The sequence below is a fragment of the Zea mays genome, chromosome 9, assembly GCF_902167145.1.
Source record: "Zea mays cultivar B73 chromosome 9, Zm-B73-REFERENCE-NAM-5.0, whole genome shotgun sequence".
Lineage (NCBI taxonomy): Eukaryota > Viridiplantae > Streptophyta > Magnoliopsida > Poales > Poaceae > Zea > Zea mays.
In genome coordinates, this window is record NC_050104.1 from 129,041,727 (window position 1) to 129,060,792 (window position 19,066).

General features: G+C 41.1%; 1 protein-coding gene across 1 annotated transcript; it reads right to left on the bottom strand.

Moving 5' to 3' along the window:
* Nucleotides 1-1,147: 1,147 nt before the first annotated feature.
* LOC103639048 (cytochrome P450 78A5) lies at nt 1,148-3,324 on the bottom strand. The gene is given in 7 exon segments (XM_020544729.1): nt 1,148-1,643; nt 1,673-2,235; nt 2,380-2,453; nt 2,456-2,530; nt 2,533-2,632; nt 2,634-2,967; nt 2,969-3,324. Coding segments are annotated over 7 exon segments (1,830 nt in total). The 5' UTR covers nt 3,295-3,324; the 3' UTR covers nt 1,148-1,285.
* Nucleotides 3,325-19,066: the final 15,742 nt, after the last annotated feature.

Consider the following 19,066-nt stretch of genomic DNA (forward strand, 5'->3'; position numbering starts at 1 on the left):
TAGTCATACATAAATTTTGTTATTTTAATCTAGTTGTTTCACCACTACATTGCAACCATCAGTATCATGTAGACTTCGATATATGCCACGATTTGTATGGTCTCATCATTGGAGAGCACGTTCCACATATGCTAGAAGAAATTTCCTCGTACATCGTTAGTCATCAGACACACACCACCATACGCTCTTGCTTAAACAAAAAGGTAAATGTGTGTGTTTGCGAAGAGAATTAAAGGCAGGTCGGCACAAAAGCTACCCTGATGGTGGCGAGGATGACGAACTGGTCACTATTGTCGATCCTCCTCTGCGTCACCTCCGACGCTAAGATGATGCCACAATCCTCGATATAGTAGTCGTCGAACGCGCGCGACATGACGAGTACCGATGACTCTTGGTTGGGCTGCCAAATGAAGTGTACCCCGGGCTCATCAGCGAGGTAGTACCCCTGGCCATTGCACCACCAGATGTGCTACTCCACTACATACATCATGTTCGAGGACACTCACACAACGTCAACAACGTCCATCGTCCCAGCGCACAAGAATTCATGTCCGGTCAGTAGCGACTTACGTGGTAGGTTGGGCTTCAGGTGGACGATGAGCTAGACGACGTGATGGCGTCGTCGTCGGATGCGGTGTCCAGAACAACCCGAGAGTCGTCGATGTTGGCGACAACCATGAGGCCTCCCTGCTTAACGATGGACAGTGCGGTGCAGCTGCTCTGGACCGCGTCCAAGTGGTGGCTTCGCGGGAGCTTGTCGTACACAGCGGCGCATGCGACCACGTAGGACTGCTTCTAGAGGTCGAACTGACAGTCGCTAAGCTTCTTCTCGTCATCGATGAGCGACGCCAACGTGAGTGCCTCCTGCTCATGGTGTTTGTTCGGGGTTTCAAGTAAGAAACATGGATTCATGCTTGGCGTTGGTTTATGAAAATGACTCAGAAGTCTGATCTATGGAAAAATATTACAGAGAAAAATGTCACGCATGCAAAAAAAGAAATTTAAGTATAATACATTATTTAAACAAAAAAATTGCATGCAAAGCTCTTCTTTAAATAATATTACCTCCATCCAAAAATCTAATTCAAGAATATCGGTGATACTTATCTACTACTACGCATTGTGCAACGGTAGCAAGTGAGCTTGGTGAGAGATGTAGTATATGTGTTTCTTGTCATAAACATAGACATAAACACATATGTGGTGTAGTGGTAGCTACTCTTGGCCTTTGCTTAGGAGGTCATGGGTTCAAATCCCCTTGAAAACATGTGTTTTTTTATTTTAGCTAGACGTGGGCTGTGCGGGAGAATGACAGACATGAGAATGGTAACGGTGGCAGAACCGGAATGGTGGCAGAACACGGAAATGACCAACTACTCTTGCAGCCGCGCGCCACGAGGGGCTTCTCCAGCGACATGCCGAGTCGCTCCGCCAAGTCGACGCCGCCGTCCGCCGGCGCCCACCGGAAGCGGTGCAGCAGCTGCGCGAGCCAGAGGTGGACAGTGGCGAGTGCCAGCGTCTTGCCGGGGCACACGCGCCGGCCGGCGCCCAGCACGCTCACGTCCTCCTCCTCGAACCGCTCGGGGCGGAACGCGGAGGGCGCCAAGTCGACGCCGCCGTCCGCCGGCGCCCACTGGAAGCGGTGCAGCAGCTGCGCGAGCCAGAGGTGGACAGTGGCGAGTGCGTGGGCTTGCACACGAGGGGCTTCTCCAGCGACATGCCGAGTCGCTCCGCCAAGTCGACGCCGCCGTCCGCCGGCGCCCACCGGAAGCGGTGCAGCAGCTGCGCGAGCCAGAGGTGGACAGTGGCGAGTGCCAGCGTCTTGCCGGGGCACACGCGCCGGCCGGCGCCCAGCACGCTCACGTCCTCCTCCTCGAACCGCTCGGGGCGGAACGCGGAGGGCTCCGGCCACACCGCGGGGTCGTGCGCGATCGCCCACATGTTCACCATGGCCGTGGTGCCGGCGGGGACCAGGTGGCCGCCGACCACCGCGTCGTGCACGGCCAGGCGCGCCCACGACAGCAGCGGGCCGGGCGGGTGCACGCGGAGCGTCTCCTTTACGACGCGCTGGAGGTAGGGCAGGCGGACCACATCGGCGTCGGACACGCGGCCGCGACCCACGACGGCGTCCAGCTCCGCCTGCGCCTTGGACTGGATGCCCGGGTGCAGCACCATCCGCGCCATCACCCACTCCAGCAGGATCGCGACCGTGTCGGTGCCTCGAAAGATCATCTCCTGTGAGTATTGTTCACAGAAACATATTACTTAAAAACACATGAAACGCATACATGATGCGTATGGCGAGCATCGACACGTACAATGCGCATTTTTTTATAACTGATCGATGGATGTTGCAAATGCAATATTCATGAATGTCACAAAATTTCAGCAAGTGTCGGAGTCCGACAGCTTCTCCTCGCCCTCCAATCCCAGCAAGACGTCGACGAAGCTCCGGCGACCGACTCGCCACTGGCGGCCTCCTTCTTCTTCCGCCTGTGCTCTTCGATGATCCTCGCCACGAACACTTCACTCTGCTCACCAGGCTCCTGCACCTCCTCCTGACGCCTTGCAGGTCCAGCCACCTGAGCAACGGCAGGTGGTCGCCCCAGTTGAACAAGCCGAGCAGGTCGTACGTACCCTTCCTTCACCATCTCCTCCAGCTCCGCGCCCTCCGGGCTGGCGGCGTCGTAGCGCGCGCCGAACACGGTGGCCATGACGTGGTCGAGGGAGGCCGCGTGGAGCACGCGCCGCATGACGACCTCGCCGCTGGGCGCGGCCGAGAGGTCCCGCAGCATGCGCTCGCCGATGGCGACACGACGCGGGGCCGTCGCGGACACGCTGCGCGGGCTGAAGAGGTACGCGGAGCTGATGCGCCGCAGCGCGCGCCAGTAGTCGCCGGAGGGGGCGAAGCCCATGGCGCGGTGGAAGAGGAGCCCCCGCGCCGCGTCCTTGATGGGGCAGTCGGCGACTGGCCAGGAGCTCCCGCGCCGTGTCCGGCTGGCTGGCCACGACAAGGCGCGTGAGACCTACGGAGAAGGCCGACAGCGCGGCGCCGCCGGGCAGCGACTGCGACAGCGACGACAGGGCGCGGTGCGCGGCGGGACCCGCGAGCGCGGTGACCACCTCCGGCGTGCCGGGCGGCGTCGCGCGGGACCTAGAGATGAGCGCCCACGCGGGCCCGCCCGGGTAGAGCCAGAGCAGCGAGAAGGCTGCGACGAGCACGGCGAGGAGCGGGGAGATTAAGGTGGTGGCGGCCGGGAAGAGGAAGAGGAGGGAGTCCTGGGTGGCGTCCATGGCGAGGGCGTGAAGAAGGCTGGATATGGTGTGTGTTTTGGGAGCTGGGGGCGAGAGGGTTTTAAATAGAGGAAGGCAAGGAGGCAGACCGGTGTGCTTAGCATGACATGAAAGGGCTTCTGATTTGTAACGGCTGGAGGAGAAATGGAAACACATTGTACTAATTCCCCTGATTAAAGGATAAAATGTAGCAGCTTTTGAAACTAGCCTCCAACTTTTAGAAAGAAGTGCTATAACAAGAAGTTTTAACAAAAAGAATATATCCCACGTACAACCAAACGCTGCAAACTCATACGTAAATACTTAACAAGTTGCCATATAGTGTTGCTCTTAATTTTCAGAATTTTTTTAATGCAGGCCTAGTGTTTGGATAAAATAATGTGTGAAGGGGGAGTGAATTAGATAATTTTAAAACTAGTAGTCAGTTGACCGTACATTATTGTCGTGGTTTCTATGTATCATATTAATAGACTTTGTTTTAATAAGATACGAAAAATATGTGTTTTTTATTAGTTAGGTGAGTGTGAATGTGAAGCCAATAACTAAGTTTTAAAGCTCATTTATGCATAATTTTAATTTGTTCTCTACTACTCTATAAGTATGTACCGTAGGCGTCCACAGGTACACCATATGCCTCCACCTCTGTGATCCTCGCCCCTGCCTCCAGCGTGGTGGCCGACGCCCCTCCTTGATCATGTCGCGATGACAGGTGACGTACTATGCCCTCGCCCGAACCCTTGTTCCCCCGGCCTCAGCGCCATGGCGCCAGCCGTCGTCCTTGCCCCCCTACCAACACTCTGTCCTACCACACGTAGCCGAGAAAGCTGAGGCTCTCGGCTTCCTTCCACTGCATGCCCTGCATTTCAACCCACTGTACGCACGACTCAATCGATCCCTTTCCCCGCCGATCACTTCCCGACCAGCGCCATGGCATTGGGTCAAGCTCGGCTTCCTCCGCGCCGACCTACTGTAACACTCTAAATCTAGCAAATACAAACAAACCTATTTGAATTATTAAATTTCAGTAGAAAGGAAAAATATTTATGTTTTCAAATAAGGAAAACCTTGATATATATAATTTAAAGAATTCTTGAATATATAAATTTTAATCAAGTGTTTGAAGCATTCATGCTGGAGTATAAATTTTGGTTGAACTGATTTGCAAATACAATCTTTGATTTAATCATATGAAGGAAATTTCGTTTTATGAAATAATAAAGAATTATTAATGTATTATCATTGTAATATGTATTTTATTATGTTAATAACTTTTAAATAATAGTGCTTGCAAAAGCTCCATTTTATTAAACTTTCTTTTGGTCAAGATCTTTTATTTAAAAGAGAATTCTTACTAAAACAATATTCTTCTATAAAACAAATATTTACTTGTGTTAATATTATTTTGAGAGTTTTTCCTGCAGTGTATATATATAAATATATATATTTATATTTATATATATTCTGAATATATTAAAAAAGAAAAAGAACAAACCCTAATCTACCATGGCCGAATCTGGCCCATTTGGCCCAGCAAGCCAGCTGACGCCTCCCTGCTCCCCTAACCCTAACCAGTCGACCCTGCTCCCTCCCCTGCTAGCCGCCGCCACCTGATTCTCCCTCCCCCAATCTCTCTCTCTCTTTCACTCGGCACTCTCTCTCCTCCCTCTGCTTGTTTCGATCGCCGCCAGGAACGCAGCCGGCCGTGCCCCGCGCCCTACGGCCCCTACCGCCATCCCCGCGCAGCCAACTGGCCGAGCAACCCAACGCCGCGACGCCCGAGCCCAAGAGCAGCCGACCCGACCCCGAGCACCTCAAGCAGCCCCGCGATCGAGTAGGACCGCGCCAAGCACGCGGATGCAGACCCAACACCGCGACCCCGACCGACGCCGCGCCCACGTCCCACGCGACCGACCGTTTCTCCCTGCGTTGTTGGAGTTCATTGCATCCGTTTATCTCCCCTATTACCTCCAGTCAAGCTCCATAAACGCCATTGATGGTCGATTGATGACGCCGGCCATCTCTTCCTCTCCCCTCTCTCTCTTTATAAATATAGCCGAGCTCCTCTCTTCTCTCTCCCACAGCCGAGCTCTCTTCCTCCCCGAGCTCGCCCCCATCTCTCTCACTCTCTTGCTCGTCGTCGAACGCCATCGCCGGAGTCTGTGGAGCCTCGCCGGAGCGTACCTCGCCGTCCACGCAGCACCTCTGCCGAGACCACCCTGCCCTTCCCCCTGAGCGTACCTCGTCGTCCACGCAGCACCTCTGCCGAGACCACCCTGCCCTTCCTCCTGCACATGAGCAAACTCAAGGTTGAAGACAACTCCAAATTATTGATATATTTTCTAAATCCTGTTTTAAATTACTTTATGGATCTTGTGATTTATCGTGGTATTACCGATGTGATTCACGTGTATGATTTTAGAGATTTGATATATACGTGTAACTAAAATCGAACATCGCGACAATACTTTAAAAATGCGTATGATTTTATAATTCTAAAAATGAGCACGGTCATTATTCACTACCGCAGTGATTTCCATACTAGAAAATATTTACAAATTTGATTTCGCTTTAGTGTGAGGAACGATAATCGGTTAGTAATGATATAAGTATAATTTTAGTGATATAAGAAATTGAAATAGAAATTAAGCCACGTATTTCCGGTTAAATGAAAAATGTATAGATTTTACTATTCATAATAAATGTATTCATAAGTATAGCACTTAATTACTTAGAATAGTAAAATACTTATTTATGTCATAATAACAATGAATATATTATTAAAAGTCTCATTTAGTAATTTACAATTAATTCTTAGTACATTAATGTTAGAGAATTAAATAAACAATTTTTAGTTATAAGTATAAATTCTATATAGAAAAGAAAGGAGAAAAAAAGAGTAGAATTTATAATAATGTTAAAATGACTTAATTAGGCGCTCATATTTTTCTAATAAAGAAATTGATAGTATGATTGATAAACATAGGTTTCTTATTAAAGAAGTAGATAATTTGTTTCTAATTTTAAAAATGACCTTTTAATAAATATCATATTTAACAAGGTTTGTTATAAATGTTTAAGTATAGCCGTATTAAATAAAAACTTAAAAGAATATGTAGACCATATGTTTCTTAATAAAAATAGAAAGTAAATATATGTTCAATCAATAGATTATTTATATTTTCTCACAATTTAATAATTAGACTTACATTTCAATTTGTCCATAACTAGTAATGTAGGCGTGATTAATCCGTTCATCACATTGAATCCATATTATTTATATATCATTTAGTGGTCCCTAAAGGATAAAATAAAGAAAACTAGCGTTCATGTCCTTTTTATAATTAAAATGTTAGTTTACATATTTGTTTTGTATACAACTTTCTTAACAAAGAATATAGGACATGTACTTTCTAATAAAAATGAAATATAGTTGTTTGTTCATTTTCTTCTACATAAAAGTTCATTTAAGGCATATATCATAACTTTTCATAAATAGGTGTTTAATAATAATGATCTTTTCACATAAAACCTATTTAGACTTATATCTTAATTTGTCCTAAGTTATTGGTTAACAATATTTATAATATGCTCCATAATGCTTCTACAATTAATAACATGATTAGTAGTCCATTAACATTAGATATAACATATATCTTTTCTAAAATGGTAAAATGGTTTAATATGGTTATAACGTGTTTTATCATCTTATAAACCTTTAATATTAGACATATCACGTATGACGTTTTATAAAAGATTAATTTGGTGAACCAAATATTTGTGTATTTTAATTAAGATATTTTTAAGCTCATGTCTTGTTTTATAAAGTACAGATCACACATTTTTGAAAAGAATACTTCTTATTATAACCATTACTTGCAACGTTTTTGAAAAGCAAACGCTCTTTTCGTTAGGCTCTCTTTTATCTTTACGTATGGTGAATGTGGTATGTTATTGAGTGGTGTTTGTTCTTCTTGTTTGTTATGTGATGTTTAGAGATTGATCCGGTAATTGAGAATCAAGTGCTATTCCGTGGAAGAAACTCAAATTTTCAGTAAGCAAGGCAAGTGGACTTCTCCCTCTGCATACTCTATTTGATCCCAAACAATACATTTAATAAAGTTTATTATTTTGGATATATGTGCATAATTTGACGGGTTACCTATTTAGATAACCTTTTCAACCTTACTCCTTGTTTAACCTGGGATTATGATTTAATCAAGTAGCTATGCTATTGCTACAACTTAACTTTATGCAGTCACTCCCGCTTATGATATTAATGTTCCAAAATGGTAAGTTTTCATTATTGTTGTTAACCCGATGGTTAGACAAGATTATTGCATATTAATTGGAACATGGAGTGATCACCCGGGAAAACAGTGCTACCATGAGAACTATCATGGCTCTGGTCTTGGCTAAATAACTAGGGAAGTCTTATGTTGGATGTTGGTCGTGGTCGACCAGGAACAGGGGCACCTGGCAAGCGCTTATAGTACCGGCTCAGGCAGATTGGATACAGGCATAGTTCCCAAAGCTTTACCCTGTGGACTGGACTATAAGTTGGTTACGGTAGGTGTACCTTATGAAGTTGACCATTTCCAACATTTGCGTAATGAGGACTCTAGGGAGAAGCCTCGTAGTGAGACCCTAGCCATTCACCTCGGAAGTGAATACGGGTCTAGCTAACCCGGGCTAGAAGGGAATCGCGACTTATGGGTAAAGATGTGCCACCTCTACAGAGTGTAAAACTGATATATCAGCTGTGCTCACGGTTAAGAGCAGCCTGGACTCCTCACATGATAATTGAACTTGAAGATGGAAATAAATCGAGATCCGATGATCTGCCAATGGTTTTGCTTAAGTGGTTTCACTTAAGTGTTTTTGATATATTCTTATACCTTTGTTTAATGGGAATACTTGGTATTCACACTTATTAGTAAGATAGGTGTTGTTAATAAAATATTGACCAACTAAAATGCTTACTGCTCAACCTTAGCCTTACCTTGTTACGTTGCATTAGTTTTTCCCCCACTTGCTGAGCCCTGACCATAAGTGAGCTCACCCTTGCTTAATTTTGATCAGAAGTTTGTAGATGAAGTTATGATGCTGATCTCCATGGATGCTAGTCTAGTGATACCCCCGGTCATCTTCCTGTGGATGGATGTCCATGTTCGATGTACTTTGATGAATAAAGGTTAAGACATTATGTCTGTTCGAAGTGTAATATGTTAATATAATCGTTATCTACGCTTTTATGCATTGTTCTTTTGATATATTACACTTGTGACGTCAACATATGTGTGGAAATAGATCCTGGCACACATATGCTATGTACCCGACTCTGCCCTTTAGAAACGGGTGTGACAGAAGTGGTATCAAAGCAATGTGACCGTAGGTCGCTAGATTAATTAGAAATAGAAAGCCCAGTCAGTCTTTCAAAGCTTGATATATGTTCCTCCATAAAAACTTATTTTATATCAAAACTCGTCTCTTTTATTTTCAACTCTTCTAGTCTGATTTTGGTCTATCAGAAGACTCTACAAGGAAGCACTACAAGATGATCAAGTTAGGATTGCGGAACTTGAAGTGAAGTTTGCCAGAAGAAACCTTTTCGAAGCTATCGACAACACCCTATTCTCTATCTTATCTCCACTTCGCAAGAAGTTTTGTTATGGATCCCCTGGATCTATTACTAGACTTCTTGGCTAGGTTGATAGGATAGTTCTTTAGTGCTAAGTTTTCGACTAGATCGGTAAGGACGATGTTATATTGTAGTTGTTTTCTAATCCATATTATCGTTATATAACCCTTGATTTCTTCTACTCTTGTTTTCTTGCCATTGTATTGTCATCCTTGGACAATATCTACCTTGATATATTGAACCCTTTGTCTCTCTACTTCTCTCCTTGATAATGCTTTCTCCCTATTGAATTCTTATACTTTTGCTTTCGTGCCATTGTATTGCCACCCTTGCGCAATATCTACCTTGATGTATGAAACCTTTGGCTTCTACTCCTTGATAATGCTTTCTCCCTAACCACTTTATATCCTTGGTTGTATCATTTATCCTAACTTTAATAGTTCATGATTATCTTATTTCACTATTGGCCACCGACAAATATGTCTTGTCTAACTCCTTGATAATTCTTACCTGACTCCTTGACTTTATAATATCTTTCTTATTCCAAACCTTGTCTCACCTTTTGTTTTGGTTGAATGAGTAGAATTGGATTGTGTTGTGCTGATATGCTTGAATTCATTGTCCTTTGTGTTCATGTTTGATTTTCTTCTTTGAAATGATTGTTGGTGTATTGTGTGACTTTTGTCCACAATGACATCAGTTAGCTAGATAAAACCTTAGATAGATGGGTTTTCTCTGCTCTCTATAATCTGTCTTTGCTCAACCCTTTCGTCCCTTCCATTCTTCCATACCCATACAGATGTCAATCCTTGGAATGTCAACTGCAAGTGATGTCACTAAGTGTAAAGAATGCGGTGTTTTGGAAAGTCAAAACAACACTATAAATAAAACAGCTGATGAACAGACATTCAAGACACATAAGGATGCACAACCAAACCAACAGACAAGTGAACTTGGAACATGTTGTTGTTGTGAGTACTATGGAATTCCTTGTCGCCTGATCAGTACAAATGAAAGTGAAACTACAAAACAGAAGAACCGGATTTTATTTTCTACCATAAAAAGACAGATGTCTCCCCAAGAACAACTAATAGCAGATTCTCTCACACCTAATGCACTGTCAGTTGATGAATTGCAAAGTATTCTAAAAAGGAAACATCACAAGGATGCCCAGTCCCAAGAAGAAACACGAGTGTTACATTGATGGATGGACTATTACTTGCACACAGTTTCAGTCTCGTGGTCACATCAGTTCCAAGAAACAAAAAGGGAAACATGGAAAAAGTCAAGAAATAACTTCAAGAAAAGCTTGCTATCAATGTGGACGTGAAGGTCATTACTTCCGTAACTGTCCTGAGAAAAGTTCACTATAGATCACCTCCGAGATGAAGCTATCTCAGTCTTCAGACATAGAATATGAACAAAAATGCACAGAAACTTCTACCAACACAGTAAAGACAACTCCACCATGTAACTTATCAAGTTGTGCTTGCTTTGGCTGTGGTGATACCGACCATCTTGTTAATGGTTGTCCTAAGAAGGATGTGGAGATCAATAAGGTCCAAAAGAAAAGACAACACCCTCAAACCCATGCATCAACAAAGAATAAACAACGGAAAGAGTCCACAGGAAGGATAAGTTATGTAGTGACAGGAACTATTCCATATGATAATGCAGTGATTTTTGGAACACTAGTCATTCACACAACCATTGCCACCGTGTTGTATGATCCTCATACGACACATTCTTTTATCAGTGCCCAGTTTGCAACAAAGTATGGTATCTTTAAGTGTCCCTTGAGATCAAGGAAGACCATCAGTGCACCCAAAGGAAAAATGTTAGTAAACTACATATGTCCAAATGTAAGTGTTAAAATCAATTGGATAAACTTTCCAGCTGATCTTATAATGATAGAAACAATGGGAAAGGATGTGATTCTTGGAAATAATTGGTTACAAAGAACTAAGGCAGTAATCCAACATAATGAGAGAACCATATGTTTGGAAACTCCATCTGGAGAAACAATAGTAGTTGAAGACAATCGACCTCCAGCTCTGATTGGTGCATCTGACAAGGAAGAATAAATACCATTTAGCTAGAAGGAGTGTGTCTCACAGAAAAAAATGTCAAAGTGTTGCCCCTTTCAAGATTTGTAATTGTGCTAAGTGATATATGAATAAATTTGGAGAATCTCACGCACCTATTGTGTTTTGCCTCTTTATAAAGAAAATAAAGTATGGTGTCATCTGCTATATGCAAACAATGTGATACTCAAGTTGCCCTAAAGTCCCGCTCAAGTCTTTCTCTCAAATTGTACTCAAAGAAATACTGTTGGATCAGAAAGATGATTTGGATATCATGCTCTGAAATCTATAAGGTTCAAAAGATCTTTGTTAGGGATTATAACACTTGTACACTCTTGTAGTATGATGAAGCTAGGCGGAATTGGAAATCATCCTTAACTAATCTTATCTTGGAAATCAAAAAGTTGTGTTCGCTCTTTATCTTAATGTCATACAAGCCTCTCATGCAGTCTGTCTCACTAACCCTTTTACCCTCTGACTAGATGATGAACCCCAATGGAAATGAAGTAAATGATGCCAACGACAATATTCCTACCTTAACAACTATGAACGAGAAAAACGAGTCACAGAAATATTCGATGAATGGAATGAAGAACAACAAAAGGAATAGAAAAATGTTTGGATACATGATTAGTTCACCTCAACCACAAGCAAAAGCCCCGAAACGCACGGATACCCAAACAGAAGAATCAAGTCAGACTCAGCTATATGAGATACAGACACCCGGTCAACCCTCATCCCTTGTTGGTGAAGCAAAGTTGACTTGCAAAGAACTCAAAGCAAGAGGTGTTTGTTTCTATTGCAAGAATGAAGAACATATTATTCGCGAATGCCCCAAGAAACGTCTAGACCAACTAAAGAAGAAGTCTGCAAAGCAAGACCCAAACAATAGACCAACCAGTTATAAGTACGATGATGAAGATCGCTTGATTAGTAGTCATTCTGGAGCGAAGAAACAATAAGTCCCTTATATTTAGAAGAGTTCAATGTGAACCAAGAACCTACGAGTAACCATATATCACCATTGTTTTCTTGCTAGCCTTCCCTAATCTCGAGGACGAGATTCTTTTTAAGAGGGGTAGATTTGTAACACCCTAAATCTAGCAAATACAAACAAACCTATTTGAATTATTAAATTTCAGTAGAAAGGAAAAATATTTATGTTTTCAAATAAGGAAAACCTTGATATATATAATTTAAAGAATTCTTGAATATATAAAATTTAATCAAGTGTTTGAAGCATTCATGCTGGAGTATAAATTTTGGTTGAACTGATTTGCAAATACAATCTTTGATTTAATCATATGAAGGAAATCTCATTTTATGAAATAATAAAGAATTATTAATGTATTACCATTGTAATGTGTATTTTATTATGTTAATAACTTTTAAATAATAGTGCTTGCAAAAGCTCCATTTTATTAAACTTTCTTTTGGTGAAGATCTTTTATTTAAAAGAGAATTCTTACTAAAACAATATTCTTCTATAAAACAAATATTTACTTGTGTTAATATTATTTTGAGAGTTTTTCCTGCAGTGTACATATATAAATATATATATTTATATTTATATATATTCTGAATATATAAAAAAAGGAAAAGAACAAACCCTAATCTACCCTGGCCGAATCTGGCCCATTTGGCCCAGCAAGCCAGCCGTCGCCTCCCTGCTCCCCTAACCCTAACCAGCCGACCCTGCTCCGTCCCCTGCTAGCCGCCGCCACCTGATTCTCCCTCCCCCAATCTCTCTCTCTCTCTTTCACTCGGCACTCTCTTTCCTCCCTCTGGTTGTTTCGATCGCCGCCAGGAACGCAGTCGGCCGTGCCCCGCGCCCTACGGCCCCTACCGCCATCCCCGCGCAGCCAACTGGCCGAGCAACCCAACGTCGCGACGCCCGAGCCCAGGAGCAGCCGACCCGACCCCGAGCGCCTGAAGCAGCCCCGCGACCGAGTAGGACCGCGCCAAGCACGCGGATGCGGACCCAACACCGCGACCCTGACCGACGCCGCGCCCACGTCCCACGCGACCGACCGTTTCTTTTTGCGTTGTTGGAGTTCATTGCATCCGTTTCTCTCCCCTATTACCTCCATTCAAGCTCCATAAACGCCATTGATGGTCGATTGATGACGTCGGCCATCTCTTCCTCTCCCCTCCCTCTCTTTATAAATATAGCCGAGCTCCTCTCTTCTCTCTCCCACAGCCGAGCTCTCTTCCTCCCCGAGCTCGCCCCATCTCTCTCACTCTCTTGCTCGTCGTCGAACGCTATCGCCGGAGTCTGTGGAGCCTCGCCGGAGCGTACCTTGCCATCCACGCAGCACCTCTGCCGAGACCACCCTGCCCTTCCCCCTGAGCGTACCTCGCCGTCCACGCAGCACCTCTGCCGAGACCACCCTGCCCTTCCTCCTGCACATGAGAAAACTCAAGGTTGAAGACAACCCCAAATTATTGATATATTTTCTAAATCCTGTTTTAAATTACTTTATGGATCTTGTGATTTATCGTGGTATTATCGGTGCGATTCACGTGTATGATTTTAGAGATTCGATATATGCGTGTAACTAAAATCGAACATCGCGACAATACTTTAAAAATGCGTATGATTTTATAATTCTAAAAATGAGCACGGTCATTATTCACTACCGCAGTTATTTTCATACTAGAAAATATTTACAAATTCGATTTCGCTTTAGTGTGAGGAACGATAATCGGTTAGTAATGATATAAGTATAATTTTAGTGATATAAGAAATTGAAATAGGAACTAAGCCACGTAAATCCGGTCGAATGAAAAATGTATAGATTTTACTATTCATAATAAATGTATTCATAAGTATAGCACTTAATTACTTAGAATAGTAAAATGCTTATTTATGTCATAATAACAATGAATATATTATTAAAAGTCTCATTTAGTAATTTACAATTAATTCTTAGTACATTAATGTTAGAGAATTAAATAAACAATTTTTAGTTATAAGTATAAATTCTATATAGAAAAGAAAGGAGAAAAAAAGAGTAGAATTTATAATAATGTTAAAATGACTTAATTAGGCGCTCATATTTTTCTAATAAAGAAATTGATAGTATGATTGATAAACATAGGTTTCTTATTAAAGAAGTAGATAATTTGTTTCTAATTTTAAAAATGGCCTTTTAATAAATATCATATTTAACAAGGTTTGTTATAGATGTTTAAGTATAGCCGTATTAAATAAAAACTTAAAAGAATATGTAGACCATATGTTTCTTAATAAAAATAGAAAATAAATATATATTCAATCAATAGATTATTTATATTTTCTCACAATTTAATAATTAGACTTACATTTCAATTTGTCCATAACTAGTAATGTAGGCGTGATTAATCCGTTCATCACATTGAATCCATATTATTTATATATATCATTTAGTGGTCCCTAAAGGATAAAATAAAGAAAACTAGCGTTCATGTCCTTTTTATAATTAAAATGTTAGTTTACATATTTGTTTTGTATACAACTTTCTTAACAAAGAATATAGGACATGTACTTTCTAATAAAAATGAAATATATTTGTTTGTTCATTTTCTTCTACATAAAAGTTCATTTAAGGCATATATCATAACTTTTCATAAATAGGTGTTTAATAATAATGATCTTTTCACATAAAACCTATTTAGACTTATATCTTAATTTGTCCTAAGTTATTGGTTAACAATATTTATAATATGCTCCATAATGCTTCTACAATTAATAACGTGATTAGTAGCCCATTAACATTAGATATAACATATATCTTTTCTAAAATGGTAAAATGGTTTAATATGGTTATAACGTGTTTTATCATCTTATAAACCTTTAATATTAGACATATCACGTATGACGTTTTATAAAAGATTAATTTGGTGAACCAAATATTTGTGTATTTTAATTAAGATATTTTTAAGCTCATGTCTTGTTTTATAAAGTATAGATCACACATTTTTGAAAAGAATACTTCTTATTATAACCATTACTTGCAACGTTTTTGAAAAGCAAACGCTCTTTTCGTTAGGCTCTCTTTTATCTTTACGTATGGTGAATGTGGTATGTTATTGAGTGGTGTTTGTTCTTCTTGTTTGTTATGTGATGTTTAGAGATTGATCCGGTAATTGAGAATCAAGTGCTATTCCGTGGAAGAACCTCAAATTTTCAGTAAGCAAGGCAAGTAGACTTCTCCCTCTGCATACTCTGTTTGATCCCAAACAATACATTTAATAAAGTTTATTATTTTGGATATATATGCATAATTTGACGGGTTACCTATTTAGATAACCTTTTCAACCTTACTCCTTGTTTAACCTAGGATTATGATTTAATCAAGTAGCTATGCTATTGCTACAACTTAACTTTATGCAGTCACTCCCGCTTATGATATTAATGTTCCAAAATTGTAAGTTTTCATTATTGTTGTTAACCCGATGGTTAGACAAGATTATTGCATATTAATTGGAACATGGAGTGACCACCCGGGAAAACAGTGCTACCATGAGAACTATCATGGCTCTGGTCTTGGCTAAATAACTAGGGAAGTCTTATGTTGGATGTTGGTCGTGGTCGACTAGGAACGGGGGCACCTGGCAAGCGCTTATAGTACCAGCTCAGGCAGATTAGATAGGGGCATAGTTCCCAAAGCTTTACTCTATGGACTGGACTATAAGTTGGTTACGGTAGGTGTACCTTATGCAGTTGACCATTTCCAACATTTGTGTAATGAGGACTCTAGGGAGAAGCCTCGTAGTGAGACCCTGGCCATTCACCTCGGAAGTGAATACGGGTCTAGTTAACCCGGGCTAGAAGGAAATCGCGACTCATGGGTAAAGATGTGCCACCTCTGCAGAGTGTAAAACTGATATATCAGCCGTGCTCACGGTTAAGGGCAGCCTGGACTCCTCACATGATAATTGAACTTGAAGATGGAAATAAATCGAGATCCGATGATCTGCCAATGGTTTTGCTTAAGTGGTTTCACTTAAGTGTTTTTGATATATTCTTATACCTTTGTTTAATGGGAATACTTGGGATTCACACTTATTAGTAAGATAGGTGTTGTTAATAAAATGTTGACCAACTAAAATGCTTACTGCTCAACCTTAGCCTTACCTTGTTACCTTGCATTAGTTTTTCCCCCACTTGTTGAGCCCCGACCATAAGTGAGCTCACCCTTGCTTAATTTTGATCAGAACTTTGCAGATGAAGTTATGATGCTGATCTACATGGATGCTAGTCTAGTGATACCCCCGATCATCTTCCTGTGGATGGATGTCCATGTTCGTTGTACTTTGATGAATAAAGGTTAAGACATTATGTCTATTCGAAGTGTAATATGTTAATATAATCGTTATCTACGCTTTTATGCATTGTTCTTTTGATATATTACACTTGTGACGTCAACATATGTGTGGAAATAGATCCTGGCACACATATGCTATGCACCCGGCTCTGCCCTTTAGAAACGGGTGTGACACCTACAACAGCAGCAATAGGCGCTGGGTCCTAGAACCTAAAAAGGCGCTCGTTCAAAGAAAAGGAGGCAGTGTGGATCTGCAGTCAGTCGTATCTTGTGCGACACCACTGCTTGTGGCCGACGGGGCAGCGACAAACACCAATCCAAAGATGTTCGCTCTTGAAGAAAGGTAGGCTGCAGTGCGGCATCTGCTCTGCTGCATTTCTGTTGTGGTGGTGCCGTGGTGTGTGGCTAACCATCAGCGACGACTAGCAAGTTGTCAACCACCAGGGAGACGACCAGGCAAGTTCATCTCGCTATCTCCTTGATATTGGTGTCCTGTTTGAAGATTATGCATCAGTGACGAGTAGCATTTGCGCTTGTTAATAATTGTTAGAAAAGATTATGGATTATGATTGTAGACCAAAAAGCATATGTATGTACACACATGGGTTCAAACCGAACCTTACATGCTCAAGAATCTTTTGCAGGTTATTCTGTGCAATGGGGAGCAAATCTAGGATAATCAAACAGTATTGATTCACATCAAGTTGCAACAATGCTCAGGTGTCTGGTAGACTGGTAGTGACTTTGAAGGTTGTGGTATCATCTTTCAGCTGTAGGTTTGATGCTCAATTTTTTTCAGGCATGCAACATCGAGGTTACTTTGTTTGTTGGATGAATTCTGTATGATAAGGGCACTCTAACTGAAGGTGAGAGTAGGACCACAGGAAATCTAACTCTTTTCTGTTTATCTTTAACATGGCTAAAGATTATATTCATGTTTTTTTCTTTCCTGATTATTTGTAGATGGCATTGGTCTCCTTAGAGGTACTTCCAGTCATTTTGCAAACTATGATACACAAATGGTTAGATAGCTATCTTGGGAAATGTTATTTTAGAAATTCAATTTGGTAAGTTTGCCAGTCTGGTCTTGTGGGTTTCCTTTCAATCACTTTGAATTTGTGAACTTCATTGCACGATTTGCTTAGTTCAAAGTTTTTGCAGTCTAATTATTCTTATATTTTCCTCCTGATTCTTTTCAGTTCATTTAGTAAATTGATGCCATTTTTTGCTTCAGTGAAGAATTGAGCCGTGAATGTAAAAAATTAGCTTAGGCTAGAAAGGCAGATTTTATAATTTGATAGTACTATCGGACATTCATGCCTGGTTCTCTAGTTGTGATTGTTGATTGACATAGCATTGTTTGTTGTTCGGTGCCTAGTCTAGTGCATTATGCATCACCTTTTTGACTCCATTTCTTCGCATGTCTTTGTCTATGCTTTTTCCATCTTGTATCTTAGACTCTTGCAAGTATTTATAAGTCATCTATATTGCTCCTAATATCTTGCTTTAGGTGTTGATCATTCATATCACCAGTTTGCCTAAGTCCAAGTCTGGTTTGCATCCAGTTGAACTACATGCAATACACTAGCAAACAACATTAGTCCAAATGGTCATGTTGATCATCAAACACCAAAATACAAACTTCATTGGGCCAAAGGTCCATTTTCCTCACAATTTAAGGCCTTTGTGACAGTGACTCCTTTGTATAATGTACAAATGAGACCAAATAAGTAGACTTGGTTTGAACTACTCAAATTTAGATGTAATATACTATATTTTGCTAGTTTGAGTAAGTTTTGCTAGAATGCATCAAGTACAAGATCAAATGTCAAAACTTAGTCAGAATCGACCAAATTTAAAAAAATACTGATATATGTTTTGCAAGTTTAGTAGGTTTGGCTAGAATTCATCAAGTAAAAAGGCTAATTGAGCAAACTAGTTTGAATTGACAAAGTTAAGACTTCATTAAGCAAGAATACTATGTTTGACTAGTTTGGGTAGGTTTTTCTAGAATTCATGAAGTAATAGGTCAATTGAACAAACTTGGATTGAAATGACTAATTTTAGACTCCATCAAGCAAGAATAATATGTTTGACTAGTTTAAGTAGGTTTTGCTAGAATTCATCAAGCAAAAGGCCAATTAAGCAAACTTAGTTTGAATTGACCGAGTTTAGACTTCATCAAGCAAGAATACCATGTTTGACTAGTTTGAGTAGGTTCTGCTAGAATTAATGTGCTTAGAATGCATGGCTTACGTGAACTGCATGAGGTCCTGGTGGATGCTGGCCCAATGTAGTAATACTTGAGATTGAAATTGCGGAAAGTTAACATTCATCCTCTATTGTTGTAATGTTGCCTGCAAGTGCAATGCATCAATGTGCTGAGTATTCTTATATACTTAGCATGGCAACAATTGTAGACTCGGTCTTGCCTGGATCATAGCCGGTTGTTGTGTCATGAATGCATCATAATACTCTTGTTGTGCCCTTTAGAACTTATCTTATTCCTTAGCTCATCATGCAACCTTGCCACCCCCAACTCTTGCTCTGTCTCGTAATGACTGCTAGCCCTAGATTATCGGGAGGAACACGAGCTTGGCCATTAAGATCTAACCTCCCTAGGGTCAATCACTGCATTGAACATAGAGTACCTTAAGAAATAATCAAGAAAAAAATATTTCAGAACATAATTTTAGTACTTGCATTTATAAAACTTCAGAGGCTATGAAATCTTACGATCC